The sequence below is a fragment of the Chelonia mydas genome, chromosome 2, assembly GCF_015237465.2.
Source record: "Chelonia mydas isolate rCheMyd1 chromosome 2, rCheMyd1.pri.v2, whole genome shotgun sequence".
Classification (NCBI taxonomy): Eukaryota; Metazoa; Chordata; order Testudines; family Cheloniidae; genus Chelonia; species Chelonia mydas.
Window position 1 is genome coordinate 169,260,640 of NC_057850.1, and position 27,630 is coordinate 169,288,269.

The following is a 27,630-nucleotide window of genomic DNA, read 5'->3' on the forward strand; positions in this document are numbered from 1 at the left end:
AAAGACAGGCTAGTATGATGCTGCTCCAATGCTGGGGAAAGCACAAATATGCTCTTCTCTAAAGGCAAATTATACATAGGAGGTTTTAACTGAAGTATGTGACACATGGCCAAGACAATGCACAAAAGTTGTTTCCATCTGATGGCTGACCAGTCAAGTTGGTGGTCTCAGTCCAGTGGGCAGCGGCTGACACCATAACAAATCACCCTAACACTTACTAGCATCCTGGCTGGGAGTCTCAGAAGACAACTGAAGGACTGAATGGACCCAGAGATGGAACTACCTTTCACCCCCTAAAGGTGCTTTCTCCAGATCACACACACTGGGGATGCTTGCCCAGTCACTGCTTCTTCTGTGGATAGAAGTGTTCACTTTCCAGGGCTGTTGAACCTGCACCAGTTAGGAGCACTAAATTCACTTTGTAGAGAAAATACACCATAGGATCTCAGCCTACACTCAGAGCCTTTAACGCATGTACTCTATATTCAGTTGCCTGCGGATACTGTTTGAATACAGTAAGGACATATCCCCAAGAAAAATTAGATGGAAACCCTAGAACATGTATCAATGTACTTAGCTGTGTCAGCAAGAAACAACATTCAGATCAGCAAACATTAAGGGCCCAATTAATACCAACATGCTTGCTAATAAGGCTGTTCTGTGATTCTTCACTAACCTAATTGCAACATCTTTGACATGAGCAATTAGCGTAGGCCAGAGAGAACAGAGAACAAACATGGTTGCTCTAGGCCCAGGGAAACTTTGATTCCATTGACATTCTGTCAGTTCATTTAGGCACAAAACTTCAACTAGCTCAAAGGGAAAAAAATGTAAACACAGAACCAAAGTAATATCAAAGAACATATTAATAAATCATTACACCTAATGACAAAGGAGAATAAGTCACTAAAAGCAGCATTTTGAATATGGTGAAAAAGAAGCATTAGTCAAACACCAAGCTACTGCCTGGAAAGTATGATGATTAGTATTATATTACAGTAGTGTCTAGAGGCCCCAGCTGAGATCAGGGGCCCACTGTGTTAGGTGCTATACAAAGACTTCGTAATACACAGTCCAATAGGTGCTGGAACTAAGGGTACACGGGTGCTGCAGCACCCACTGGCTTGAAGTGGTTTCCATTATATGCAGGGTTTACAGTTTGGTTCAATGGTTCTCAGCACCCCCACTATACAGATTGTTCCAGCACCCCTGCACAGTTCGTGCCTCAAAGTGTTTAAACAGACGATGGCTTGGAGGTGGAAGGCAGAGGCACAGAGACGTGAAGTGATCTGTCTGAGCTCAAACAGAAAGCCAGTGGCAGAGCCAGGAACAGAACCTAGGATGTCCACGTCCCAATCCAGTGCCCCACCCACAACGCCTCTCAATTGCAGTAATCAGAACTGGTAGGAAAAATTCCAATGACATTTTTTTTTCCATTGAAATTTGAAGATTCAGTAAAATCAAATTGCTTTGCAGAGCTGGTTCGATTTCACCCAAGTCCTATTGGAAACCTATTTGGATACCTGCCAGCGTGTCCAGCTGGCTCTGCAGTTGTCCGCATGCCTCAGAACTGGGGGAACCCAAGGCTTCCAGGGCCTGTGGCTCCCAGGCAGTCTGCCAGACAGACATGTATCCATGTACCTTTGTCTCCTTGTTCTTTGTACTCCCCCACTGATCTGTCTATATCCATCTGTTGTCTCTTGTCGCATACTTAGATCGTAAGCATGTTAAGGCAGGGGCTGTCTTTTTGTTATGTTTGTAGAGTGCCTAGCACTATGGGGAACTGAAGCTCCTCAGCACTATGGTAACAAATAACACCACCACCATCACTAGACAGGATGGAGAGCTGGGGGTCGGGAGTTTTCTGCGTGGCAGATAGAAAGATGGGATTAGATAGTACTGATTCTAGGCAAACGTTCTAAGGCTTCATCCATCTTTCCATTTACTTCACTGCCACAAGCCCTTCCTCCCCTCCCCTGGCACAATGCCCACTAGCAAACCTTCATTCCTAAGGGAATAAACTAGATTCCTGGTGATAGCTACCTGAAAATTAGCAAGTTTAACCAAAGATGATATTATAGCCAAATCTGAGTAAAAATACCTCTTTAAGATGGAGCCTCCTTACAGTGGTGCAAGAATTCACACTGCAATGGATCACAGGCAGTTTAGAGCTATAATAATCAAACTTCCTTCTGTCTGGATCCATGCAGCATGACAAAAACAGCAAGGGCCACATTTTCAAAGAAGGGACCACTGGATGTACCTACCTATCAGCTGAGCCTGCCAAATGCTGTATGAGCACGTCAGTTGGCATTTGTGCATGCCAGGGTGGGGTTCTATGCGAGAATACACACACTGTTTCAGGTGCATCTGTGATTCTTCCTTGGGCAGACTGGCCCCAAGAGATCTAAGCCAGTACACCCAGAAAAGCTGAACAGCCCAGACCTGCTGCTGGTTAACTATCTCCTCTCAGGGCCTGATCCATCTTCCATTTTGTGTTTTGTAAACTGCTCTTGGGAGAGGTTTTGGTACTAATTTGCCGACATTGATTTTGTTTGCCCCCATCAGATATGCTACAATTACAAATAAATAGCTTTGGGGGTTTGCTTTTCTTATTACTTTATTTTTAAACCAAGATCTTTGTCTAAAATCTTCCAAGATACAGAAAAATGCACCTGGTATTTTACAATGTACTGAATGGTGTTGCCTCTTGGACTGCATCTCAAGCTCACAAGCCCCCTTTAAGATAGACAAGTGTGAAGCCCAATCCAGCTCCAGCTGAAGTCAATACAAGTCTCGTTAATATTATGGGACAGGATTTCTTAGCACTGAGTAAGATTAAGAAATGTCGAATTCACAAGGCACTTCATTCATCACATGCCAATAATGAAATCTGGGCCCAGAACAACATGGAAATTTATGATCAAATGAAAAACTATGTGGTACCCAGAGAATCAGAGACATTATACTCCCATTAAGAATGATTGGAGATAGGCTTCAAACTCTAGATATCATAATGATCATAATAGGATAAGAATGGCCATACTGGGTCAGACTAGTTTCCTATCTCTGATAGTGGCCAATGCCAGAAGTTTCAGAGAGAAGGAACAAAACAGGGCAATTTCGAGTGATCCATCCCCTGTCGTCCAGTCCCAGCTTCTGGCAGTTGGAGTTTAGGGACACATGGAACATGCAATTACGTCCCTGACCATGTTGGCAAATAGCCATTGATGGTTCTATCCTCCACGAACTTATGTCATTCTTTTTTAAATCCAGTTATACTTTTAGCCTTCACAAAATTCCCTGTAATGAGTTCCATAGGTTGACTGTCCATTGTGTGAAGAAGTACTTCCTTGTGTTTATTTTAAACTAGCTGCCTATTAATTTCATTGGGTGGCCCTTGCTTCTTGTGTTATGTGAAGGAGTAAACAACACTTCCCTATTCACTTTCTCTATCCCATTCATGATTTTATAGACCTCCATCATAAATCTCTTTAACTGTCTCTTTTCTAAGTTGAACAGTCCCCGTCTTTTTAATCTCTCCTCATATGGAAGCTGTTCCATACCCCTAGTCATTTTTGTTGCCATTCTTTACACCTTTTCCAATTCTAAATTTTTTTTGTTTTTGAGATGGGGCAACCAGAACTGCATGCAGTATTCAAGATGTGGATGTACCATGGATTTATACAATGGCATTATGATATTTTCTGTTTTATTATCTACCCCTTTCCTAATGGTTCCAAGCATTCCATTTTCATTTTTGACTGACGCTGCACATTGAGCAGATCTTTTAAGGGAACTATCCATGACGACTCCAAAATTTCTGATCAATAAAAATCTACTGAATATAGTCTCAGCAATTAAAAAGTTATGCCCCCTAGGAACTTTGCAGGGTTTGTCTGTGGGAATACATCAAGTTCTTTCCTCTCTCTCTTTTTTCATGCCAAAGCTGAGTTCACAGAACAAAGTGGTCAAGGAGCAGCAGTTTCTCCTTGGTGCCTTGCTTCCTACTTTGTCTGTAAGGAAAGCAGCCCCCATGCATTTTCCATTTGATCACCAATTTCCATGCCTTAGTGGCCTGGGTATTCAGTATGACAACAGGATGGAACCCAGAGATACCTTGAAGCGTTACACACTACTTAATGCTTTTTCAGAGTGAGTTTTTATTCCCTAAGTATCAAAGAGAGATGGGCCTAAGCCATAAACTGCTGATCCAAACATCCATGGACTTTGCAGTGTCTGGATCTTGCATTTGGCCCATTCAGGGGTTAAGGTTAGGGGAAGCAAGTTGGGAGCACAACTCCTTCCCTGTAAACAGATAGGAGCGCTTCTTCTCCATCCTGCCTTGGGTAAGTAGCACTTCCCAGACAGCTTCCTCTCTTCCTTTGCTGGGCAATGAAAGCTCCTGCCCCGTTTCTATCCAATGTAACCACTGGTCCCATTATAAAAATGGAGTCGAGCCCTAGAGATTGGATTGGGAACTGGATCCAAACCCAAACTTCCCTAAAGTGCAGGGGTGTTTGGGCCTATGTCTACGATTACAGCAGTGTTATTTTTCTTAAGTATTTTGCCACAAAGCTGGTGCTTGCACATTTCAGCATTTTTGCTCACTTTTCCTTCCACAAAGGAAACTCGGGCGAGGAGTGAGGGAACGCCTTGCATTTTGCAATTATTATTGTTAAAATGTCTTGCACAACTACATCATAGTAACCAATTTAGTTCCACACTGGTATTCAGATCAGTGATACTTTCAATAAACCCAATAGCAAAATAAGGGCTGAATCCTGACCTTCTTGCAGGATCAAATCCCAGGTGTTTACTTTTATTGTTTAGTATATCAGAACTATTCAAGCCCATTAGACCTTCAAAAATGGAGTGCTAGGCAGCCACAAATCCATTGGACTTGATGCGAGTCGTAGGTGCTCAGCACCTCTCAGGCCCGAGTTGTGCTTTATTTTAAAGGACAAGCATGGTCAGAAATGTAGAAGAATTCAAAGTAGCTAGGACTGAGACTCATATGAGAGAGACTGAGAAAGCACTTAATTTGTAAGTACCTAATCTAAAGCGCACCAAAGCCAATGGGAAAGACTCCCATTGATTTCAACGGGCTTTTGATCAGACCTTAAGATTTTTTAAAAAAATTAAAATCATGTGGCATAAGTAGGACATTAAAAGACTTAACTAGATAGCTATTTTCTATTTCCACATGACTTCTGCCATGTGTGGATCATTAAGAATCATTAAACATACTTGCCAATCCAGCCATGTGATGCTCCCTATTTATATATAACCTCTGGGTTATTTCCAAGACTTATATTTTTTTTAAAATCTTTTCCTATCATCTCAGGAAAGAACTACCTAAACTATCTCATTAGGAAAAAGTGTGATTGGTAAACAAAATATGAGTGTGTGTTTTTTCACACTGAATGGAATGTCCTATGCATTTAACAGATTTAACAAATGAAAGAAAGAAATACCTTAAAGAGAAAAATAAAAATAAAAGGGAGAGTGTCTGTGAGTATGAGTGAGGGGGAATCCTTTTATATGATACAGTTAGCTCTCTGACTGAAAGAGAGTATGTATGCATATGCATAAGGATGTGGATAACACTGAGCAGGGGTATTTCCAGAACTTATGCAGTGTATCTGTGTACAGTAGGATATGGGAGAGGTTGGAAAGTCTGAACTTAAACTCTCTGTGTGACCTGCTGTTTGTGATTATGTGACTGGTTGGAACATTTTCAACTAACCTTTTTTCATTGAAATATGCTGCTTTGTTGAAGCTGAAATGTTTTGCGAAGATGTATAAATTTTGACAAAGTTTTCATCAGGAAAGTTTCTGAGGTTCAGAGTGGACTCTCCAGTCACTTTCAGAGAAAGAGAGACCCCAAATGAAACCCTGACCTTTCCAATTGGAAGACAGATGTTTTGACACAATATCTGTTTTGTGAAAATGTTGGAAACATTTTGGTTTCATTCCAATGCAGAACGACAAATTTTGAAACCTAGAAAGCTGTCAAGAAATGGAATAATAATCCTGCAGCCAGCTCTATCTGTGAGGCAATGTACTCCAGGTTGGGAGCAGAGGGATGCCTTAGGGTATGTCTACATTGCAGCTGGGCGTGTGATTTGCAGCTCGCATTCACGTACCTGTGCTAGCGGTACTCTAGCTAGCTAAAAATAGCAGTGAGGACATACCAGTGTGGGCTTTAGCATGGAGTGCACAAGTCTGTCTGACCTTCGTGGGTCGCTTGTGCAGCTGACGTGAAGCCCACACCACCATATCCTCACTGCTATTTTGAGCTAGCTAGAGTCCAGCTCGCATGGGTATGACTACATGAGCAGCCATTCACACCCGTAGCTGCAGTGTAGATGTACCCTTAGGGAGGGGGAGAGGAGTCAAAATCTCTTCACCAGGTATGTTGATGCTCATGGATATGGAGTGGTGTGGGCAGTGAGCAGGGTGTATATAAAAGTGTCTCCGTTGTGGCTGCCAGAGTGACAGGTATGTGTGGGTGTGAATTTAGGTACAGCTGCAGACCCATCATCTGCAGCTAGAGAGGGTCTCGTAACTGGAGGGGACCGGGTTCAAGAAGTCCCACAGAGCATGCATGCCCTCTGAAGGGCTCTCTGGGTGGGACTGTTTAGGGGACAGAATAGGGGTAGGCTGGGGGGAATGGAGGAGCTAGTTGATCCACTACTGTACAGATCCTTCAGATTTCCTCAAAATCATAGTTTGACAATTGAAAAATGCTAAGACTGATAAGGAAGAAGTAGCGTTTTCCACTTCTAAAGCAGTATTCCGTAACACGGAGGGCACGGCAAAAATGGAAAAACCACAGTTAGGTTATACTGCAGAAGGAAAATATTTGGTTGTTTCATTCTGGCAAAGGTATTTTCTAGTATATTGTACCAACTATGGGAAACCATTCCTTATTATTCATATAAAAGAGGGACATCATTGCTAATGTGGCCTTGACTATTGCTCTGCGTATGTTGCAATGTGATTAACTGTTTTCCTATCTTGTTTGCATTCATGGAGATAAGTTACAAAACCAGTGGGGGAAGAATGCTTTAGAAGGGATTAGTAAAAGAAATGCAAAAATTCTTTTGAAAGAGAACTGTGAGCACTGTGATTGCCTTTCTGTTCATTCTTCTGAAGCACCTGGCCACGGTCAGAATACAAAAAGAACAGGAGGACTTGTGGCACCTTAGAGACTAACCAGTTTATTTGAGCATAAGCTTTCGTGAGCTACTTCATCGGATGCATTCAGCTCACCTCATCGGATGCATTCAGAATACAGGATACTGGGCTAGATGGACCATTGGTCTGACCCATTCTTATCTCCTACTGGATCTCGGTAGTACTGGTGTACATGCAAAACCGGTGCAACATACTTGAAGCGGAATTGGAACCCACATCACCTGTGGTGAATTAAACTAGTGCAACAGCTACTCCTAGCTAAAATCACACCGTTTTAAAACATTTCCTGTGCACACAGAAGAAATTAGGCTAGCAGATAAGTAGTCTCTAACCTGCTGCGGTGTTGGCTGGTTGTCTGGTGTAGGACACATTAAAAGTAGGTTCTTCTCCGAGTGGCGGAGGGTACATCCGCCTTCGGATGAAGAAACCAGCTCCGCAGCAGAACAGGACGCCCATCATCAGAAGGAACCTGAGCCAAAGGAGGAGGAAAAGTCAAACTTGGAGATGGCATCCATCTAAAGTGCAGGGCCCCAGGGAGCTGGGGTTGTTCAAAGATTCATAGATAAGAGAAACCAAGATCGTTACCCTCTAACCATCAGCTACCATATGCTGTTATCAGGATTTTCTGAAAATATTATTCCTTGAAAGCAGGACCGCACACACTGAGATACCTCTGTATGGCAGCACGTAGTTGCTATTTCTATAGTGACGGAGGAGATTTTGTTCTTAGGAGTGTTTTTATTCATACAGTGGTTTTCCAGTGTATTTTCTCTTATTAGCTTACAGGAACAATAGTGATTATGCCAGCAGAGCTGGGAGATTACTGTCTTCTTCCCGTAACTCTGGGGTTATGGGCTCATCTGTACCCTTCTGCCACCTCTTTACCTCACCTAACATTTCCTTGAATCAGAATTGCAAATAATATTGATGGAAATAAATGACTTAGGTCCACGTGCCCCTTCTTTGGAATAAGGTGTACCAGAGGGGATTTATTTGGAGCATAGCCATGCCATTCCTTAAACTGACCAGAGGGGTCACTGTTGAACAACCCAAATGCTGCTCTCTCCACCCAAATGCTAAGTAGGTTTGCTCTGCAGGGCTCCCTTCTGGCTGATGGAGAGAAGAGCTGAAGGTACAAAAGTTGCGTGGCAGCATAGACCAGTGGACGTGATGGGCCAAATTCTAAACTGGTGTAAAGAAGAGCAGAATTTGGTCCCACATCACCAAGCCAACATTCATAAATTCCCTTTTGGCTCTGTTATTTAGAAAGTGTTTATCCTGAATATAATGGCTGAGATTTGCAAAACTGCCTTGGGGATTCAGATGCAGACATCACATTCAGTTAAATGTGAACAGTGCATCTAAATCTCCTATGCAGCTTTGAAAATCTCAGCCTATATATATATATATTTTAAATGTTAACTATATAAAATACCCAGGCAGGAAATGTGGTGGTTTATAGGGCTTGCTTAAAATGAGGCAAGCATGGGATCCATGTTCAGAAAAAAAGTCCTAACCTACCAAAAATACCAGAGTCGCTGGATTGAGAGGGCTCTTACGCAGCATCTTGACCCACAGCAATCTTCATAGGAGCGACATCTACATAGGAATAAAGAGAAAAGGACATTTAGGGAGGGTTTTGTCACTTAAAGTAGAAATGCATCATATCAAAATCTGGCGCCAAGGGGGGAATATAAACTCAACAGTAAAATCTCTATCAAATCCAGTTATTGCAAACTGACAGTACAGCATCTAAACAAAGAGACAGAGAAGTCAATGACTCAGATGTAATTAGATTCATGGCCAGTGGCATCATTTTTGACCTCACAAATCTGGAAGGAAACATGTTACATTGTTGCGCTGGTGGTACAAAGCACAGCTGGGGTTCTCTCAAAGCAGTGAGTGGTTCTCAACCTATTTACCATTGTGGGCTGCATCTGCAGCTCTCTGTGTGTTACGTGGGCTGCATCCACACAACACATATACTACCTGTATGACCCTGAGGATGACACATTGGCTGCAGCTGTGTGCTGATTGGACCGCAAGCAGCCCGCAGGTTGAGAACCACTGCTCCGGAGAGTGGAAACACTGCTAATTTGGGGCTGTAAAGGACCAGCATCAATATCACCATAGATAGTAACAGAGGGCCTGATTGTCCTCTCAACTGATCCTGGGCTTACACCACGGATGTCGCTGGAGTTGCTCCTGACTTACACCGGTGTAAAAATCAGACCCATGGCATCACTGTCACTTTAATACAAAGTTTCACACACACACACACACACACACACATTCTGTGAATAGTAATCCGTATCCGACTCCTACAGTCAGACCTAGGCAACAGTCCAACTGACTTGAGTAAGTACTTGCTAAGGATTGCAGTATTCAGTTACTGGTTCATATGTTAAGACCTGTTGTATAGGGTTTTGGGTTCTTTTGCCATTCATAATATTGCTGCACATTATTCAAACAGCCTTCTTCTATGCTCCCTTTTAAGCCTCCTAAGATGACTGGTTGGAGCACTTAATTTTATACAGTGGAGCTTGTTGAAGAGCAGTGGTTTTCAACCTGTGGTCTTTGGACCCCTGGGGGTCTGCAGACTATGCCTAAGGGGTCCACGAAAGGTTATCATTACCATAGAACAGCGGTTCTCAACCTGTGGTCTGCGGACTAGGTCTAAGTTTTCCAAAGGGGTCAACACCTCCATTTGAAATTTTTTAGGGGTCAGCAAATGAAAAAAGGTTGAAAACCACTGTTGCAGAGGAAAGCAGCATTGCTGCATTTCATTCCAGCACATGAACAATGCAGACACTGAATGTCAAGCCGTTTGGATTTTGTTCACTGCCAACAGACCAGAAGTATGGGATCACAGCAGTGAGATCACTGATCCTTTGCAACTGGCAGAGTAAGCCTCCTTGTATTATTACCATATCTGCAAATTAAAAAAGACTCGTAACATTATTTTGGCTTCTTAGAGTGCAAAGCTGTTAGAAGAAAAATGGAGGGGGTGGGGGATCCCAAAACCCACAAAGTTCATTCCATGCAGCTTTTTCTCCAATGAAACCTGGAAGAAAAACCCATTAAAGACTCAGGAAAAATCATCATTTAGTTTATACAGTTTTATTAAATGAAAAAAAGAAAGTGATACACTTGAACTCTCAGCCAAGATTTTTCAATAGTGGATTTCAAAAAGCCAAGAGTCCCATGCCATGCATTTAACTAGCAGACTTTCTCCTATAAACACATGTCAATCTAGCATTTTATATGGAAAAAACAGTTTTGAAAATATTTTAGCACTATCCACTGAAAGGGTAAGGAAAAGGTCACAAATGCTGAAGCCAGCACACATGTTCACGGGTGCCACTTCCAGCAGCAGCAAGAAAAGTAGCCAGATGCTAAGATGAAAAAAAAATGGACAGAGATAACTTGGAAGCTGTGATACATGGACAGCCTACAGGGTTAGCGGACAAAATTTGCCCTTGGATGGGAATATGATTCAGATTGCCATATCCAGATAAGACAAGAGAAGAATAATCAGCAACTGCATTGAACTGCTTTAATATGCCCAATGTATGAATTTAATTTGAGCCAAATTTTCAAAAAGTAGAAGCTAGGTTTATGCTTGTGCACCCACGTTTGCATGTAAAAAATCAATTGGTTAACTGCATGCACAATTACCCATTTACATGCTCAATTAACAAATCTGCATTCACAAATGCAGGTGAATGCACATAGGCTTCAGGCTCTGCTGTTTGAAAATTGGCTCCTTTGTCCTTAGGGATTATTTCTGAGCAGATGACATGCTATGGCTAAGGAGAAGAGGAGGATGCTATTTGATGTCAGAGAATTTCAAATACACAAAGAGCAGCTGTTATGCAAGGGAAGGTGGTAGAACGGTCTTCCAATGACTCTGCAGAAGTTTCTTGGGCAAGCCAGGGTGTCTGAAACATCAACCAGCTGATAGTGCCTAGTAGGATTTTTAAAAGAGCCTAGGTGCCAAACTCCTATTGGAACTGGGTGTTTAGATGGGATTTTCAAACATCCCAAGATGCCAAGTCCAATGAGAGTCAGGCACCTAGGCTGTTTTGGAAAATCCTACGAGGTGCCTATCTTTAGGTGCTGCCACTAAAACGTGAAGAAACTATCAAGAATAGAGAAAAATATTTTTTCTTTATTCTTTCAGCTTGCTTACTTTTAGTATGAGACAGCCCTTTGTGTATAGTCAGTTTCATTGTTCCCCTGGTATAGTCATTAGCTAGTCATTTTCCCTTTTCGTTTGGATGGGTTTTTCCACACAGCAAACGGGGACAGACACACATTTTTAAAACAGGAAACTATGGTTATTAAAACCACAAGAATTGACGGGGGTCTCTAGGCTAGCTGTAATGCCCAAAACAACTTTTAATTCTTTTCTTTTTAAACTGACAAGGTTGCAAGTTGGCAGTGTCTCTTTTACTTCTCTGTGCCTCAGTTCCCCTACCTGTAAACCAGGGAGAAAAAGAGGGAGGAAGTGAGGCTTAATTTAGAATGTTTATAAAGCAGTTGAGCTCCTTAGATGGAACGTTCCATGGGTCTATCCAGATCCACTCTGTCCCCTGCATGCACAGTGTGTGTAGGTGATAATATTTTAAAAAAGCACATATGCTTATTGCACAAAGTTGCCTGTGCACTAAAGGAGGCCAGGGTGAGGGCCTTCTGTGACTCAGGCCCTGTACGTCAATCTCCATTTCAAAATAGCCATTAAGCTTTCTGAGGCAGCTCCTCTGAGGACAATTATTGTACTTTCTGCTTGGTTCTCTGAATATGAGCTAATATATTGATTCAGGAAAGAATCTCTAAAACACCTGGCACCACAAGAACATTCACTTTTTCCTCATGAAAAAAAAAGGGATATATTTAATACTGATTAAAAAAAAGAATATATACAGAATGTTCTTAAATCAACAGGGTAGTGTATGTGCAATTGTTAACATTTCCCACCACTTGACAGCTGTGCCAAAATATTGAAAAATCAATGTTTTATTTGCTCTTAAGGTCCTGCAGAAGTCTAGCTAATCCTTTGCTATCAGTGTTTGGAACTCAGCTATAGAGTCATTCTAACGCTTTCACTGGCCCAATGAATATTTAAGTATTGAATTGAAGTGGAATAACTTCAATAGGAGAGACTGAGGGAGACTCACATTAGAATATCCCACAGTCTGGTAGTTAGGGCACTCACCTGAGAAGTGGCTGATCCCCGTTTAAATCCCTTCTCCCCTTCAAGGGAAAGGAAGACTTGATCCAGGGGTCTCACATCCTGGGTTAGTACTCTAGTCACTAGATTAAAGGTTACAAAAGAGCTCCTCCCCCACCAATATTTCTCACTGCAAGCCTCTTTCAACACTGATTTCAAATGAGGATAGCATTCTCCTTCACTTCTCTCTAAGTTATTGGGTAATGTGTTGCTAAACAGTTTCTGAGGCCTGGTCTACACTTACGCGTAGGAGTCTACACTTAAAAAGTTTGCCCAGCATAGCAATGTTGGTTAGGAGTGTGAAAAAAATCCCACCCCTAGCTGACATAGCTATGCCAGCAAAAACCCTAGCGTAGACATAGTTACAATGGCGAAAAAGTCCTTTTGTTTATTTTGCTTATTCCATTCAGGAAACTGGTATAAGCTATACCAGCAAAAGCTGTGTCTCCATGACACTGGCAAACCCTTTCTAAAGTAGACAAGGCCCAAAATTCACCCCAGAGATTGCTGCACTCCAGCGTTAGATGTATATGATTTCTGTGCCTATCATGGGTAAGGTCTGTAAAGCTCACTGGGATTCTTTTTAATACAAGGGATCATGATAACAGGCTACAGATGGGTGAAAAACATCAAGGGAATGAGAGAAATTATTTAGGATAGGAAAGGGAATTTAACTAGGAGTAATGGAATGAAATTAAGAAAGGGAGAAGTCAGGGAAAGATTTTTGGAAAGTGGCATCGATGAGGCTGTGGAACAGTCTCCCAAGGGAAGTAGAGAAAGTCCCATCACTGAGGAAATTTAAAAGTAGACTGGACAAGACACTAGTATTGGCAGGGAGATGGACTGGATGAACTACAAGGGCTTTTCCATGTTTACACTGGGTGATTCAATGATCACACTTACTGCAGCTCAGACAGAAGGCTCTGGTCTGCCGCTGAGAGATGGAGACGGGTAGCAAAAACGTGTATGTTTGTCTAATGAAAAGAAGTCAGAAAATGCATTTACTTAAATAAATCCCAAGAGGATCTAGTCTGTCTGGAACTCACCCTGCCAGGCGGTAGCCATGTTGAGTGGAAAAAACCAAGTGAGTTAATGAAATGAGAAAATGATGAAAGTTACAGATTGCAAAACAACAAATGTGACCGATAAGCAAAGACAACAGTGACAGAGAATAGTGGCCTGGTTCTGATCTGACTCCTGTAAATTAGGAGTAAGTCCTATGTAAAACTGTCATCAAACCAGAATCATACCCTAAGGATATGAAGGGTCAGGGGTTAATAAAATATTTTTTTTTCCCACAGACAGACTGGTGAATAGCTGAAATATGTAAAAGAGTGAGTATTTTTCCGAATTTATTCTACTATCGGCTGGCTCTGTATATTATTCTGTGTTTTGGGCTCACAGTAAAAAGTGTTCTTTGAAACAAAGCATTGCTTGAACTGATAAGAATGTACAGTCCCAGTGTATCAAAGACATAGGGAAGGAACCAAGTCAAGTGGAAGGGAAAGCTGTACAAACACGGAGGAGAGGTTATCCCAAGGACTCCATGCTGCTAGAGCACTCTGCTGAAAAGGTACATTGTGGGGCTGCTTCTCAAAATAGAAACAAAGAGCCCAATCTTGATGTCACTGGGAATTTTGCCTGAGAACGGACTTCAAGACTGGGCCCAAAATTGTTTTATATCTTTTGGGATGAGTCTTTAACATCAAGGCCCTGTCTGCCCCTATAGCACATTTCGTAGCCCTAAGACCCTGGTGCCATTGGCAAAGCGTACCTTCTCTAGACAGTTGTGCTGCATCTGGGCACCAGTTGATTGCTGCTCTCAACCCTACTGTTGGCTGCATTTCAGTGGTGGAGTACATATACATGACCTGTTTTTCAGAGGAGCTGAACATCCACAACTCCAACTGAGTCAATCGGAGAAATGGTTGCTCAGCCCCTTTAAAAATCAAGCCTTAGGTGTCCAAGTTGGGCACTCAAGAATAGAGACACCCCAAACCAGATACCTTTGAATGGTCTAGATAAGTCAGTGAGCTGGGCATCGGAAGACCTGGATTCTATTCCCACCTCTGCCACAGGTCTTCTGTGCAACCACAGGCAACTCATTTCAGTTCTCTATGCCTCCATTTCCCCTCTCACCCCTAGTTTGTCTTGTATATGTTGTTTTCAAGTTAGTTGGGGCAGGGGCTGTCACTCACTAGCACAATGGGGCCCTGATCTCAGCTGCTGAAATATACATAATGAATATACCGTAATTGCTTCACAGCTGAATGTATGCGTAACTTCTGTGGAAAAGCAGTACTTCAAAAGGTAAAATACGAGGTACAGTACACGTGACAGCAAGGGAGATACATTCTGTCCACCTACTGTACTTGATAAGTCAGCCGGTACTTTACTAGGTAATTACAAGGACATAAAAGGAAGGAGGGGAATTTTCAGTGAATTAGCCTATGGTGTGGCAAAAACAGAGATTGATAGACAAACAGTATTGTTCATTTCAGTCTTCTCCCTGCTTCTGACATGACTAAAATCCCTCCAATGAGAAGAGATTTGGCTCTTGTCCTTCATGCAAGCATGAAAAATGATGGTAGGCAAGAGCTGATCGTTTTTCATGAACAGCCCAAATTAACTGGCCTTCCAGAGGGGGCTTAAATAAACTTTTTTTGGGGGGAGGGATTTGCACATCTTCTTCAGTGGTTGCTACTCTAAACCAATGGGTCTATGAATCCATGGTTACACCACAGTCTACGCTGGCCCCAACTACCTCTTCCCATGCTCGTGAAGACAGCCACAGTAGAGTGCTTCTCCTTGTCTGTAAAAGGTGTGGAATACCACCATGCAACAGAACACAGCAAGTTCTGTTGTGTTTTGAACCTTGACCATCCTTGGAGGGGGACGCAGCATTTGGACCATGAAACTTATCTATAGGTGTCTCTTTGCACAGGTTGCAGGCCTGTACTTAGTAGAACAAAGCAGAGAAGGTAGCTTATTTAAGGCTTGGGTTTGGGCAGGCTTATATTCTCTACACCATGAAAAGTTTTTAATTTCCAAGAGGTGGGAATGTAAATTTTTAATGACGACTGGAATAAGGACTTTTTTTTAATCATCAGGCCTCTCACGGTCACATCACTAGCTCTCTCTGTCTTAAACTGCACCCGCTGGGTTAGCAATCATATTGAGTCTAATGGTATGTCTGCCTTCAGAGATTATGAACATACTGCGGGGAATGGGGGAGTAATGGGTGTACACATTTCAAATTGCCATCTACTCCCCTGGTTTAAGATATGAATGCACAGAAATTCACTCTGCACCAAGCCACCAAGTCCCTTATGGGAAAAAAAAAAAAAGACAATATTCAACTTTAATGGTCCAGAACACTAAATCTTACAATAGAACCATCACAGTGTCTTGGATCATTACTGTGAAAGAGTGTAGGAGGTTGGGGGGTTTTCTAAATAAAAACTACCTGATAACTTTCACTTTATCTAGAAGAAGGAAAGCTCTCTCCTTATGCTCTTGAATTGAACTGAAAATGCATCTGAGACCTTCATGTAATCATTTATGGCTAAATCAGCGTCTTTGGCCCAAATCCAGGTCTATGTCTGTGTACTGTGCCAGCCATTCAAAAAAATCTGAAATTATGCTAGCTGTTGCACAGCGTCTCTTTACCCCTGCAGGCTCTTTTCAATTCAAATGAAGGAGAAATCTGAAGCTAGATCACTTCGCTAAACACACACCTGCTGACATTTCATGCAGCTGTAATTGTCATTGGAAAGCTAAGTGTAAAATGAAAGAGCCCAACAATTAAAAGCAGTAAACAGTCACGGGATGCAGAGCATATTAAGTAATCCCCATAATGCAACAGACGATGTTTAGATAGTGATTTGCTCTAAGTCTGACACACTGTTATTGTATGTATCTTTGAGAATGTATCTACTTTCTGAAGTGCTCTAGTAATAACAGCAAGAGATTAGCGATAGAAAATAATTGATTTTATATTGTTTTTGGCATTCGTTTTCAGGCACTTGGTAACGCGAAATAAATATTCTTGATTGACTCCACCTGCAGAATACCTAATTACAGGCTTACATTCCAGAGCTGAGCAAACATGGAAACCAACTGAATCACAACGTAATAGAACTAAATTACATTCCTATGTAATCAGTAATTAGACATCTTTGCAGGCAAAAATGGAGAAAATGGGTGCAAAAATGTGAAATTGATTATGCAATTAAATATGCACAGAAATAAATGCAATCAGTAGTAAATGTACTTCAAAACAAAACAAACTTCAGTACATGGATTATTGTATACATATTGCAGGAACATCGTTTTGCTTGTTTTTTCATGTTGTTCACAACATTGCTTTTTTATTTTTGGAAGGAATCTGATGCTGAGACTAGGTCTACATTACGCAGCTTTTAGTGACACGGCTGTGCCGCTACAGCCGTGCTGCGAAGAGGTGCAGTAGTGTAGCCGCTGTTTGTCGGCAGGAAAGAGCTCTCCTGCCGCCAAAAACTTCCACCCCCAACGAGCAGCATTAGTGTTGTTGGCAGGAGAGCGCTCCTGCCGACAAAGCGCTGTTCATACCGGCACTTGTCGTGAACAAAACTTCTGTCTTTCGGGTGTGTGTGTGTTTAACATCTCTGAACAACAAAAGTTTTGTCTTTCACTTGCCAGTGTAGACAAATTCTTAGAATCTAAACAGGTAAAAAACAGGAAATTAAGTTGACATGTACAATCTGAAAAATGATCTGTGTACATATGCAATAATTTATTTTACATATGCACTAAACTAACCTATGTGGGAGAAACAAATATTAAAGGGGCATCCAACTCTAAAATAAATAAAACACTTTCCTACAGAAAGAAGTGTATCTACTAATGATACAAGTCACTCCTACAAGTGACACTCCTAAGATTACCACAACTGAAAGAAATTCAAGAAAAAATATTTTTTCTATTCTTGTTTATTTTCTTTGCAGATTGGACACCACTTCATCAATAGTCAGTTTTGATTTCACTATGTAAGTAATTTTCTGTTTTTTTGAGTGGGTCTTTCACACAGGAACAGATTGGCTACTAAACACGTTATTACCAATCAAGTTTATACTCACCTGTCACACTACCACCCTTTGTAGCTTCTGATTGGTTCAAGCTCAAAAAGCTGTAACCCAACAGGCTGATCTGAAACAGTGTCTGATTAAGCAAATTTGGATATCACCAAAGTTAGAAAACTGAACATACCTTAAATCACTGAAGATTTTGCAGCTTTTGCCTCCTGATCTGCCTTTTTTACATAAGCAATTTATTGATTACAATAAGGGGCAAATTAATGGCTTGTATCAAGCAAACCATGGTCCCAACCCTGCACTTGGATGGGCTAGACAACTCCTGCACCTGGGCAGAGGCCCACTGAGTTCATTGACTACACATGGGAGCAGAGGTCAGCACAAGCAGATCTGATTGTAGGATCAAGGCCAGTCTTTGTAGTACTTCTTCATAACCTGTGTAGGATTAGATAATGTTTCATATGCTACCTTCAGTGTTTTACTGTGTAATTCTGGGGAAATTTAGCAAGCCGCTGGTAAAAAGAAAATTGAAAGAAAGCCGTAATTTTTACCTCACTGGGATTCTGGAAAGGCACAGAAATATGCACTACTGGATCCCACTGCGGGATAGAAGGATAGAGGATAGATTTGATGTCCCACTACTCTTTGCTTCTTTCCTCCCTCCCATCCAAACATTTCCCCAACCATGGGCCTGATCCAATGGCTACTGACATCAGTGGCAGTCCCTTCATTTGCCTCAAAAAGTGTAGGATCACACCCTATGCCACTTCCTCCGCAAAAAGATGGCGCTGCTCTACAGAACATACTGTCAACTCTGGAGAAGACATGAGATGCTCAGAAAGGATCTGCTGAATTCAGTCACTGGGATTAGATCATTTTACTAGGTGCTCTGATATGATGGCAGTGATTGTAAGAGGGAAAAGATATGATATGTCTGACCTACCTACAACATACTCTTGCTTGTAATGAAAGACAGACCTGGGATCACCACCATCATACTGTTCTAAGTAGGTAAAAAGCAAACACCCTTCTGCCTACCCTCCACCCCCACTTCATTTGTCAGCAACAGGAGAAAAAACAGTACAGATAAAAGCACCATTTGACACAGAACATTTGACATGTGAGTCAGTCTTTTGTGATCTATAATATTAACTGGCATATTACAAAAATGTTCTGTGTCCAGATCTCACTTTCTGTTCAGATAAGAGAAATGTTCAGAATAACTCATCTCTCTGTCTATGCTGTAGGTATGTCTGGGTTAAGGCTGGGCTAAGGTTCCTTGTTCAGTCTCCCCTCCCCCCCACCATCCCCACTTTTCTGTGCATTCCTATGGACACAGTCACAATCTAGCTATTAAACAGAGTCAGGGATACTTATGCATATCTCCAAAGGGGCAGAATTGGAATCCAAAGGTCAATGCATTTCTGATTACCAGTGAGCCACATAAGACCCTTACTCAAGTCAGAGCAAAATAATAGATTGGCCTTCCTGGCATATGACTCAGGAAGATAAGCAGCAGCGAGGCTAATGGTTTGAATGGAGGGCTAAAATGCTGAGTGCTTTTTTATTTTTTAGGTCAGCAGTAGGACAGCCATCCTCTTCATGGTGCACAAAGAAGCCCTGAAAATTGTTTTTTGTTTTTCAAGTTTTTATTGGAGTTTTTAAAAGAAAAGAGTTATTGCTTTGGGGTTTCTTTAACTGGGAATTTCTTTTCAGGGTGCAGGCAATAAGTATTTTTATTTCTTACTTATTACACAATAAAAATATATCTGCTTTTCCCTGATTTGGCTGAACAACTTGTTGGAGGTCTCAGAGATGTTTGGCTGTGATTCTTCTCATCTCTGAATTGAAATCTTTAACAACACTTTCGCTCCCACACCCCCAAAATGTTTCTCCGGCATCTGAGATAGATTAAAAGCATTTAATCTGAATAAAAATCACTTCCTCTCTCAATTAATCAGATTTTCATCCTTCCATGTCATCATTCTGCTCGGTCTCCAGCCACCAACAGCTTTGAAACAATAGACAAAAGATGAATTTCTAATGTAAAAAACCAGCAGCAAATTCAACAATTTTAACAAAGAGGCCATATCTAGACATCATAAAGCAACAAAATAGGGAACAAACCCAATTTTTTTCTTTTGCAGGTCATTGTTAACTTGGCTCCTTTGCGTCTCCCGTTATGGCAAATAATGTCCGCTTAACGACCAGCTGCTCTGTCTCAATCTATTGAAAGCTCTCCACAAGCCAAATCCTTGTTTTCCTTTTCAATAGCCATAATCAAAACATAATCCAGATTCCCCTACAGCGGTTGAAGCTTGCTGTATTGTTAGCTTTACCATTAACTGTTCTGCAAGCTGTAACAATATGAAGGCCTTTCTCACTAAGGAAGGAAACCTCTTTATGATCCCAGCTGGCAATGGCAAAGGACACCTGTACGGACAGGGCAATCTGAGCATCTTCCTTTCTGTAGTGTAATCTACAAATCTTCCTGCACACAATGGATCTATACTACAAGTCTTTTATGTATCTTGCCAAACAACTACTGACTCTTGTGTGAGATCTCTTCCCGTGCCATTTTTTCCCAACAGCAATGTCCTTCAGATGTGCAGTACTCTTAGGGTGCAGCACATTTCACCTTTGAGCCACCAGTTCCAATCCCACACCCCTCATTAGGGACTGAAAGTTGTTCCTGTCTCATAAGTGTTTGCTGGCTCATCTGAAATAAAATGATGACTTCATTCCAATTCCTAAGGCTACATCTACACTACAGCACGTGTGGTGGAGACGCTCTATGCTGACAGGAGAGAGCTCTCCCATCAGCTTAATAACTCCTGCCTCTGCGAGAGGTGGTAGTCAGGTCGGTGGGAAAAGCCAGTCCTGTTAGATCATTTGGAATAAAATGCAATTAAATTCATTATGTACCTGAGCTTGCCTATCCAGTTCTCTTCTTAAGGACTGCTGCATTGGGGGCGAGGGAGTAAAATGGAGCCCAGCTGTAGCCAATCCCCATTCCCCAACAGTCCTGTGACCTAAAACTGTGTAGAGGAGACCCCCTTCAGGGGGCACTAGGACTTATATGGTGCCTCCACTCCTCTAGTCAAGTGGTCTTGAGGAAAAACTGCAGCAAGGAGCCAGCCACGGATCCCAGCCAGGAGGAACAGTTACAGAAGCAGCCAAAGCAGTGACCTTCAGATCCCAATGCTATCACATAATTTTCTGCAGTTTTGACTATATGCTCTCTGCCCTGTGCTGATTGGCTGTTTGCTCCAACTCTCCGTTTCTTCATCTCAGCTTCACTCCATACCTGCTCTGTCCCCATCACCCACTTCCTTTCAACCTGCCCCGCCCCATCACCCACTTCCCTTCAACCTTCCCTCTCCTTTCACCTTTCCCCCTCCGTTTAGTTAGGTAATCCCCCCACCCCCACAACCTCCTGCTTGAATCATGCCCCCCACCCTCCTGCCCCAAAAAACTATTGAACTAAGATGATGCTTGCTGCCATCATATTGTTTGTTCTGCTGCTGTGTTTTATCCCTTGGCCTTAAGCTGTCTCTATCTTGTCTATTCAGATTATAAATTCTTCAGAGCAGGGACTGTCTACTACTCTGTGTTTGTACAGTGCTTTGCACAGTGAGGGTCCCACTCTTGGCTGGCCCTTGGGCACTACCATGATCAACATGATCCATCATCATCTGGTTAAATGGCACGGTGTCCACCACTCTCCCACCACAGGGACATGTGAAGAATCCCAACAATTGAGTAGGTCTATTAACAATTAAAAAAAAAAACAACCACCACCACCTACAAATGGAACAGTTTCTCTTACAATTCTCAGCATAATGTATGAGCTGACTCCATTTCAGCGTTGGGGGTGGTGAGTTGTTTACAAGTCCAGTTAATGTCACTGATGGATTAGAAAATAAATGCATTTTCTCCCCACAGAATAATCAATTTTAGCACACAAAGGTGGTGGTATGCTGGTTGCCTCAAGAAAAATCATTAGGAAGCATCCTTGTACTTGGGAGATCTGTCAGTTTCGTTATTGCAAATAGTCAGTCTCTTGTTTGGTCTGTGTACGTAACCGAGGCTTTCACCAGTTCACATTGAATTTACCTGGAGTATAAGCAGACTGAGCCAACACCAAACATGAGAGCAAATAGAACCTCATGTTAACAAGGAAAACGACAGTCTGCTATGATTGTGCGTGAGCAGAAACATAAGTGGAACCCTGGTGTGATGGTGAATAATGTGCTCCTGAATGTTAAGGTACAGTGGAATTTTTATAACATCTCAGATTCTTTCCTGTATTGCTGCAAAAAAATTAAATGTAGGTGGAACTAAACTCCTGTTGTTATAAGGATGGAAAGAAAATTAAATTATTTAAATTAACCCATCTATTCTGGCCAACAGCTTATGAGTAATTCTGAACATTTTGTCACCTAAAAAGACAGTCAGATCCCAACAAACATCATATACCAGTTAGTATTTTAGATCACGGATGATTAACATGCATGTAAAATATTGTGTGTCACTTCAGAGAGCTTTGCTTCTTGCCTATCTTCCTGGCTGCTCTTGTCTGTAGTGTTTTTCTTCTGTTTCGGGCAGATGAAATGGGGGTGGAGAATAGAAGGGAGGCTTGTTCTTATGCAACATAATGACTGTTTTTATCCCAAGTCCCTCATAATAAGCAAGGATGAGTTTGCTTAGGGAACGTTTCACCTATCGCTTCTACCTATCCATCTATCCCACATTCATTACGATAGTATGCAAGTGCCCAACAAAGTTATAAAATCCAAATGATAGAATCCAGCTGATCATCTCTTTCCTTCCCCCAAATCTTTAGGAATGTTCCCCGCACCCACCCATCCTTCCCACCCACTTGGTGCTAAGTCAAAGAACGGAGTTTTGCAAGTATAGGCTGCAATTCAAGAAAGCGCTTAAGCTTGTGCCTACATCCCATTGACTTCAATGGTCCTTAACTATAAGCATTTGTTTAAGCTCCCTTTCTGTTCAGGGATGCTATAGTTTGCTGTAGCACTCTCATCTTCTTCTCCACTGCTGCTAGCAGCCTGTGTTCACCTACCTAAAGGCACAGACCGACAGGGGCAAAACAGGCAATCCAACCACCCGTGGGGTGGAAGCAGGTGGAACTAAGTTGATTCCTGCAGTACAGTGATTCTCAGCCACTGGTATGTCTACCAGTATTGATTCTTTAGCCTGAAGCAATTGGCTCTCACCACTTGGGCCACATTCTAGAATGCAGTCCCCGATGCAGAAGAAATTGTGCGTTTCTGCTGCCCTAACAGTCAAAACTGCAGCAAGCCCATGAAAGTGACTTCTGTGAAAGGTCTCCTTATGGGATCATGTATAACGGGGGCGGGAAGAGTTGATCCTTGGCTCAAGTATGGAACCACCTGGTTGGTACACAGCTTGTACCTGTTGTACCTTCTCTGCTGTGCCTTCTGTCCCCACCTCCTCCATCTCCAGCAAACACGCACACTCAGCAGTAGCCAGTCATGGCCTGACTGCATGGGGTCCTTGTCCTGAACATATGTTGGACTGAGGATTCCTTCCGTAAGCCACACTGGGCATTGCTCAATTATTCAGGCCTTCAACGAGAAGATTCTGTTCTGGGCTTCTGATGTGCTTTTATTGCCCACTTCCCATTCAGCTGTGGAAGCTTTAATCTTCAAAATTTTAGACTTATGAAAAGGAAGGTTCTGAAGATGCAGCGTGATTCTATGAGTAGGACCCTAGATTCTGTTCCCAGCTCTGCCACTGAGCTGCTGTGTGACTTTGGACAAGTCACTTCACTTCTTTCAGTTTCCCCATATGTAAAATGGGGATAATGATAGTGTAAAGTGCTTCGAGATCTCTGGATGAAAAGCGCTAGCTAAGAGCTAGGTGTCATCACCATCATCATCCAGGGTTGGGACCATCTCTTACTATGTTTCTCTGCAGTGCCCAGTACAATGGGCCCTGGTCTCAGCTGGATCTGTACTCAATACTGTAACACAAATAATAACAATAATAATCTGGGTACTTACATCTTTGCTCCCCATGTTACTATATACACCATATCCAGGATGCAAGTACCCATTCATCTCTCTGATAATTTCACCTGGTACATGAATAGCAAAAACCCTATACAAAGTGTGTCAAAGTTCCTCCTCTACCTTGGTGGGTCTTGCGCTTATTGGCGGATTTGCTCACCCCGGAGCTTCATGGCAGCCCTCAGTTTGGCCGTTTTCGTGAACCCACAGTCCAGGTCAACTCCTCCTGTGTCTGACCAGGAGTTGGGAGGATTTGGGGGCAACCCGGGCCCGCCCTCTACTCCGGGTTCCAGCCCAAGGCCCTGTGGAATGGAGCTGTCTAGAGTGTCTCCTGGAACAGCTGTGTGACAGCTACAACTCCCTGGGCTACTTCCCCATGGCCTCCTCCCAACACCTTCTTTATTCTCACCATAGGACCTTCCTCCTGGTGTCTGATAATGCTCGTACTCCTCAGTCCTCCAACAGTACGCGTTCTCACTCTCAGCTCCTAGTGCCTCTTGTTTCCAGCTCCTCACACACGCACCACAAACTGAAGGGAGCTCCTTTTTAAACCCAGGTGCCCTGATTAGCCTGCCTTAATTGATTCTAGCAGCTTCTTTATTGGCTGCAGGTGTTCTAATCAGCCTGTCTGTCTTGTTTCCAGAAGGTTCCTGATTGTTCTGGAACCTTCCCTGTTACCTTACCAAGGGAAAAGGGACCTACTTAACCTGGGGCTAATATATCTGCCTTCTATTACTCTCCTGTAGCCATCTGGCCTGACCCTGTCACAAAAGACATGAAACATTCAATCCTAAAACCAAATCTCTCCTGAAACAAACTGGCTGGTAAAGCAGGTGGCCAGCTTCACAGGCACTTTCCAATCTAGAAAACAGTGAACTTCTCAGGACTAGTTTACGACTGAACTTGATGTAAACTTGGATGCCATCCATCAATAACGCAGCTACACTCTGGGTAACAAATAACCTCAGTTCCCTTGACTAAACAAACAGTAATACCACAGAGACAAATTTATTTTCAAAGCCTGCTTGGTATCCTGCCCAGTTACTTGCTCCTTGTTCAAAACAAAAAAGATATGATCATTGCCTCATAAAGCACTGGCCACCTTTCCTTGTAACATTCTGATGACAGACTTGTTTATAAACTCCTTTATTCTTCTCTCAGCTTAAAGGTGGCCTGAAAAGTGGGGAAAATGTACTTGTGCTTTATTATTTTATTTTTTTGTTTCTGTCTGCTATAAAAAAAGATGTGGAAGTTTAGATTTGTTTTGTTTTAATCATTTCCCCCTGCCCCCGCTTTCTTTTTTACTTGAGAACCTTCTTCTCTGCTCTGGAAGACTCTAGGATTACTGGAGAACTAGTGAAACGATGCTATCACAAGAATCAAGAGAGTGAAATCTGAGCAACTGAACACATATAGAAGAAAATGATGACTACTTACATATAATATGTAGGATACAACCCTTCAAAGTACCAGCAATGCTTTTTGGCCTCTGTACACTGGAAAGAAAGAAAAACCATCATCATCTTGGTGTTATTGTTTATGTAGGGCAATCATAATTTATTATAAATACAGGCATCAAATAAATATGATGTAGTCAGACAAGAAAAAGGTCTCTGATCCCAAAGATTTCACAATCTTAATAAATACTACTATTGTGAACTCAGACATCTTGAACTGTAATATACACCTTTAGGCCCTGAACTCTGCATGGAGATGTCCATGGAGGTCAGTGGCGCTCCAGACAGAGACGGGGAACTGTCTGTCTGATCTTATCTCCGTGCAGGGTTTTAGGGCTTTACAAAAACCCCAAAGATAAAGGGAAGTTAAGAGCCAGTCAGCATTACAGGTCATTTATGAAACAATTCTAAAGCATCCTCAATTGAAATTGACTACCTCATTCATATGACCATACATTTAATTAGACATTAGTCTACAGAAGTGAAGTGATAATCTTTATGTAATCTCTATGCAGATGGAATAGAGCTAGGAAAGGAGTAAAGTCAACAAACAGGGTTGGGATATTTTCTTATTTCTCGACAACAAAAATAAAATCTGTAAATGTTTCAAGGTGCATGGTAAAGTATGTGGAAAGGAGACTGCTCTCTGCAATCTAGCAACGTTATTCTCTTTCATGTGCACTTAGTATATCCCTCTTAGAGGAATTTTTGCCCAAGAAGACCATTTACTATAGATTAAACAATTAAGACTGGAAGAAAAGACCCTTGTCTCACATGATCACTGATAAGGTGGTAGGGCTCATGCCAGCCACCTATTAACAGAGACAGGCTTTGGGCCCTGTAAGGAGGACCACAGCTTTCAACTTAAGAACAAATTAAGCCTCTTTCCTTCTGAAACTGACCCCATTTTCCTCCTCAGACTGATGCGAGGACTGAAAACAACATGCAGCTGCACTCCATTCCTGCAGCAGGAGAACTAAAGATCCACCTGCCCACACACACATACACTTTGTGTAAAATGAATCAGTTAAGTTTGGGGTGCATTCAAAAATACTCTAACTAACCCTTCCCAGGTCAGACTCCACTGACCCTCTTCTCATCCCTGAGAGAGGGGAAGGGCCATCCATTTCCTACGACTATCTTGACTCTCTCCCTTCCTAGTTTCCCATCTTCTCCACCTCACCCTTCCTCCCTGATCCCAGCCATCCTGTAGTATCATCCACCTTGCTCGTTGTGGAAACCCCCTAGCCCTAGCAGAGCATTCGATAGCTCAGTGTTGCAATGACATTTATAACCCTTATGTATTATTATTTAAAAAATCATCTTCACTCACATTCAAAGCAAATAAAAAATAATTTTAAATCATTCTCCTTTCTTCCTATCATTTCAATAATGACATAACCGTATCAATTATCCAGTGATTACAATACATTATTTAAATAAAAGAAACCTCATAATTAATTGTCCAAATCAAATAGCCAAAATAAATTATTTTGTATTTGAATTTTTCTTCCTGCCTGTTGCCCAGGGGCTTCCTCCACTGCCAGCAGCGTGGGGGAAGTGCTGCAGCTGGTACCAGGCATAGGAGCAGCTCTGGGACAACAGGAGGCAGCAGGCCCGAACGCAGGCCCAGCAGCAACGTTTTCCCCAATTCCCCCTACCCCTGCCTCCTACTACCCCAGCCTTCCCTGTGCTAAGGCCAATGCATAGAGGCAGGCAGGGCTCAGTGGCCAAGCAGATGTGGTGTCCTTAGCCCCCAGGCTCCCACACAGCTCTGCCCTCCTGCCCAGCCTTGAAAAAAATTGCAAAAAGGAGCTTCTTATATCATCGCCCGAGCTCTCCCTGCAGGCTCCAAAACCCTGTGACTCATGATCAGTTTGTGAGCACAAGCTACACTGCAGCCCCGTCATGACTTCCTGCAGCCCAGCCTAACCCTCACACACCTGGCTCAGTAGCAGGGAAGGCAGCAGGTCTTCAATTTCAGTTTCTCCTTTTCTGGCCACTTGAGGCAGTGCTGGATCAGGGCCAGGGATGGGAAGCTGGCAGGGGCAGCAATAAAAGGTGAGGGGGGCCTCAGTCCGGCCTCAGATGCCCATGCCTCTTCCCCCTGCAGCCACCTGCTCCAGGCTTCACAAGCACAAACCCCCAGCCTCATCCCTAATGCCCTGCTCCCATCAGCCCCCTCGCCCCCTGGAGCACACCAAGCCCCTGCCACTTAGAAGGCCCCTGCCACCCAGCACCCTTTACTCCCAGGAACTCTGTGAAACCATTATCATTTCCAGGAGCCCCAACACCCATGTGCCCTTCAGCGCTAAAAATCCCAACAGCCTTCCACCCAGCTACCTCCAGCTTTCTACCCCATACAATTATGGCCTCCGATACCCTTGAACACCCACACACCTACCCAACTCCAGCCACAGCTGTCAAATTCTGTTCAGCTCCATGCCCTGCCCGATCCTCACCACTGCTCAGGACAGGGCCTGTTGACCGTGAGCTTATGTTTATGGTTATATGCAACTATGCAAATTATTTCGTTAAACAAATAAAATTGTCATAGAATCATAGAACATCAGGATTAGATTTGAGCTGGTCATGTGAATCATAGAATA

At 42.6% G+C, this 27,630-nt stretch overlaps 1 protein-coding gene across 4 annotated transcripts in view; it reads right to left on the minus strand.

Annotated features, from left to right (window-relative positions):
* VOPP1 (VOPP1 WW domain binding protein) overlaps positions 1–27,630 on the minus strand; it is a 104,247-nt gene that overhangs the window by 4,714 nt on the left and 71,903 nt on the right. For all 4 annotated transcript variants that reach the window (XM_043540520.1, XM_043540522.1, XM_007059373.4 and 1 more), the window contains 3 exons: positions 25,002–25,060; positions 8,725–8,802; positions 7,536–7,672 (listed from right to left, as the gene is read on the minus strand). In XM_043540520.1, the coding sequence (XP_043396455.1) occupies positions 7,536–7,672; positions 8,725–8,802; positions 25,002–25,060 (274 nt within the window). The remainder of the gene's footprint in view (positions 1–7,535; positions 7,673–8,724; positions 8,803–25,001; positions 25,061–27,630) is intronic.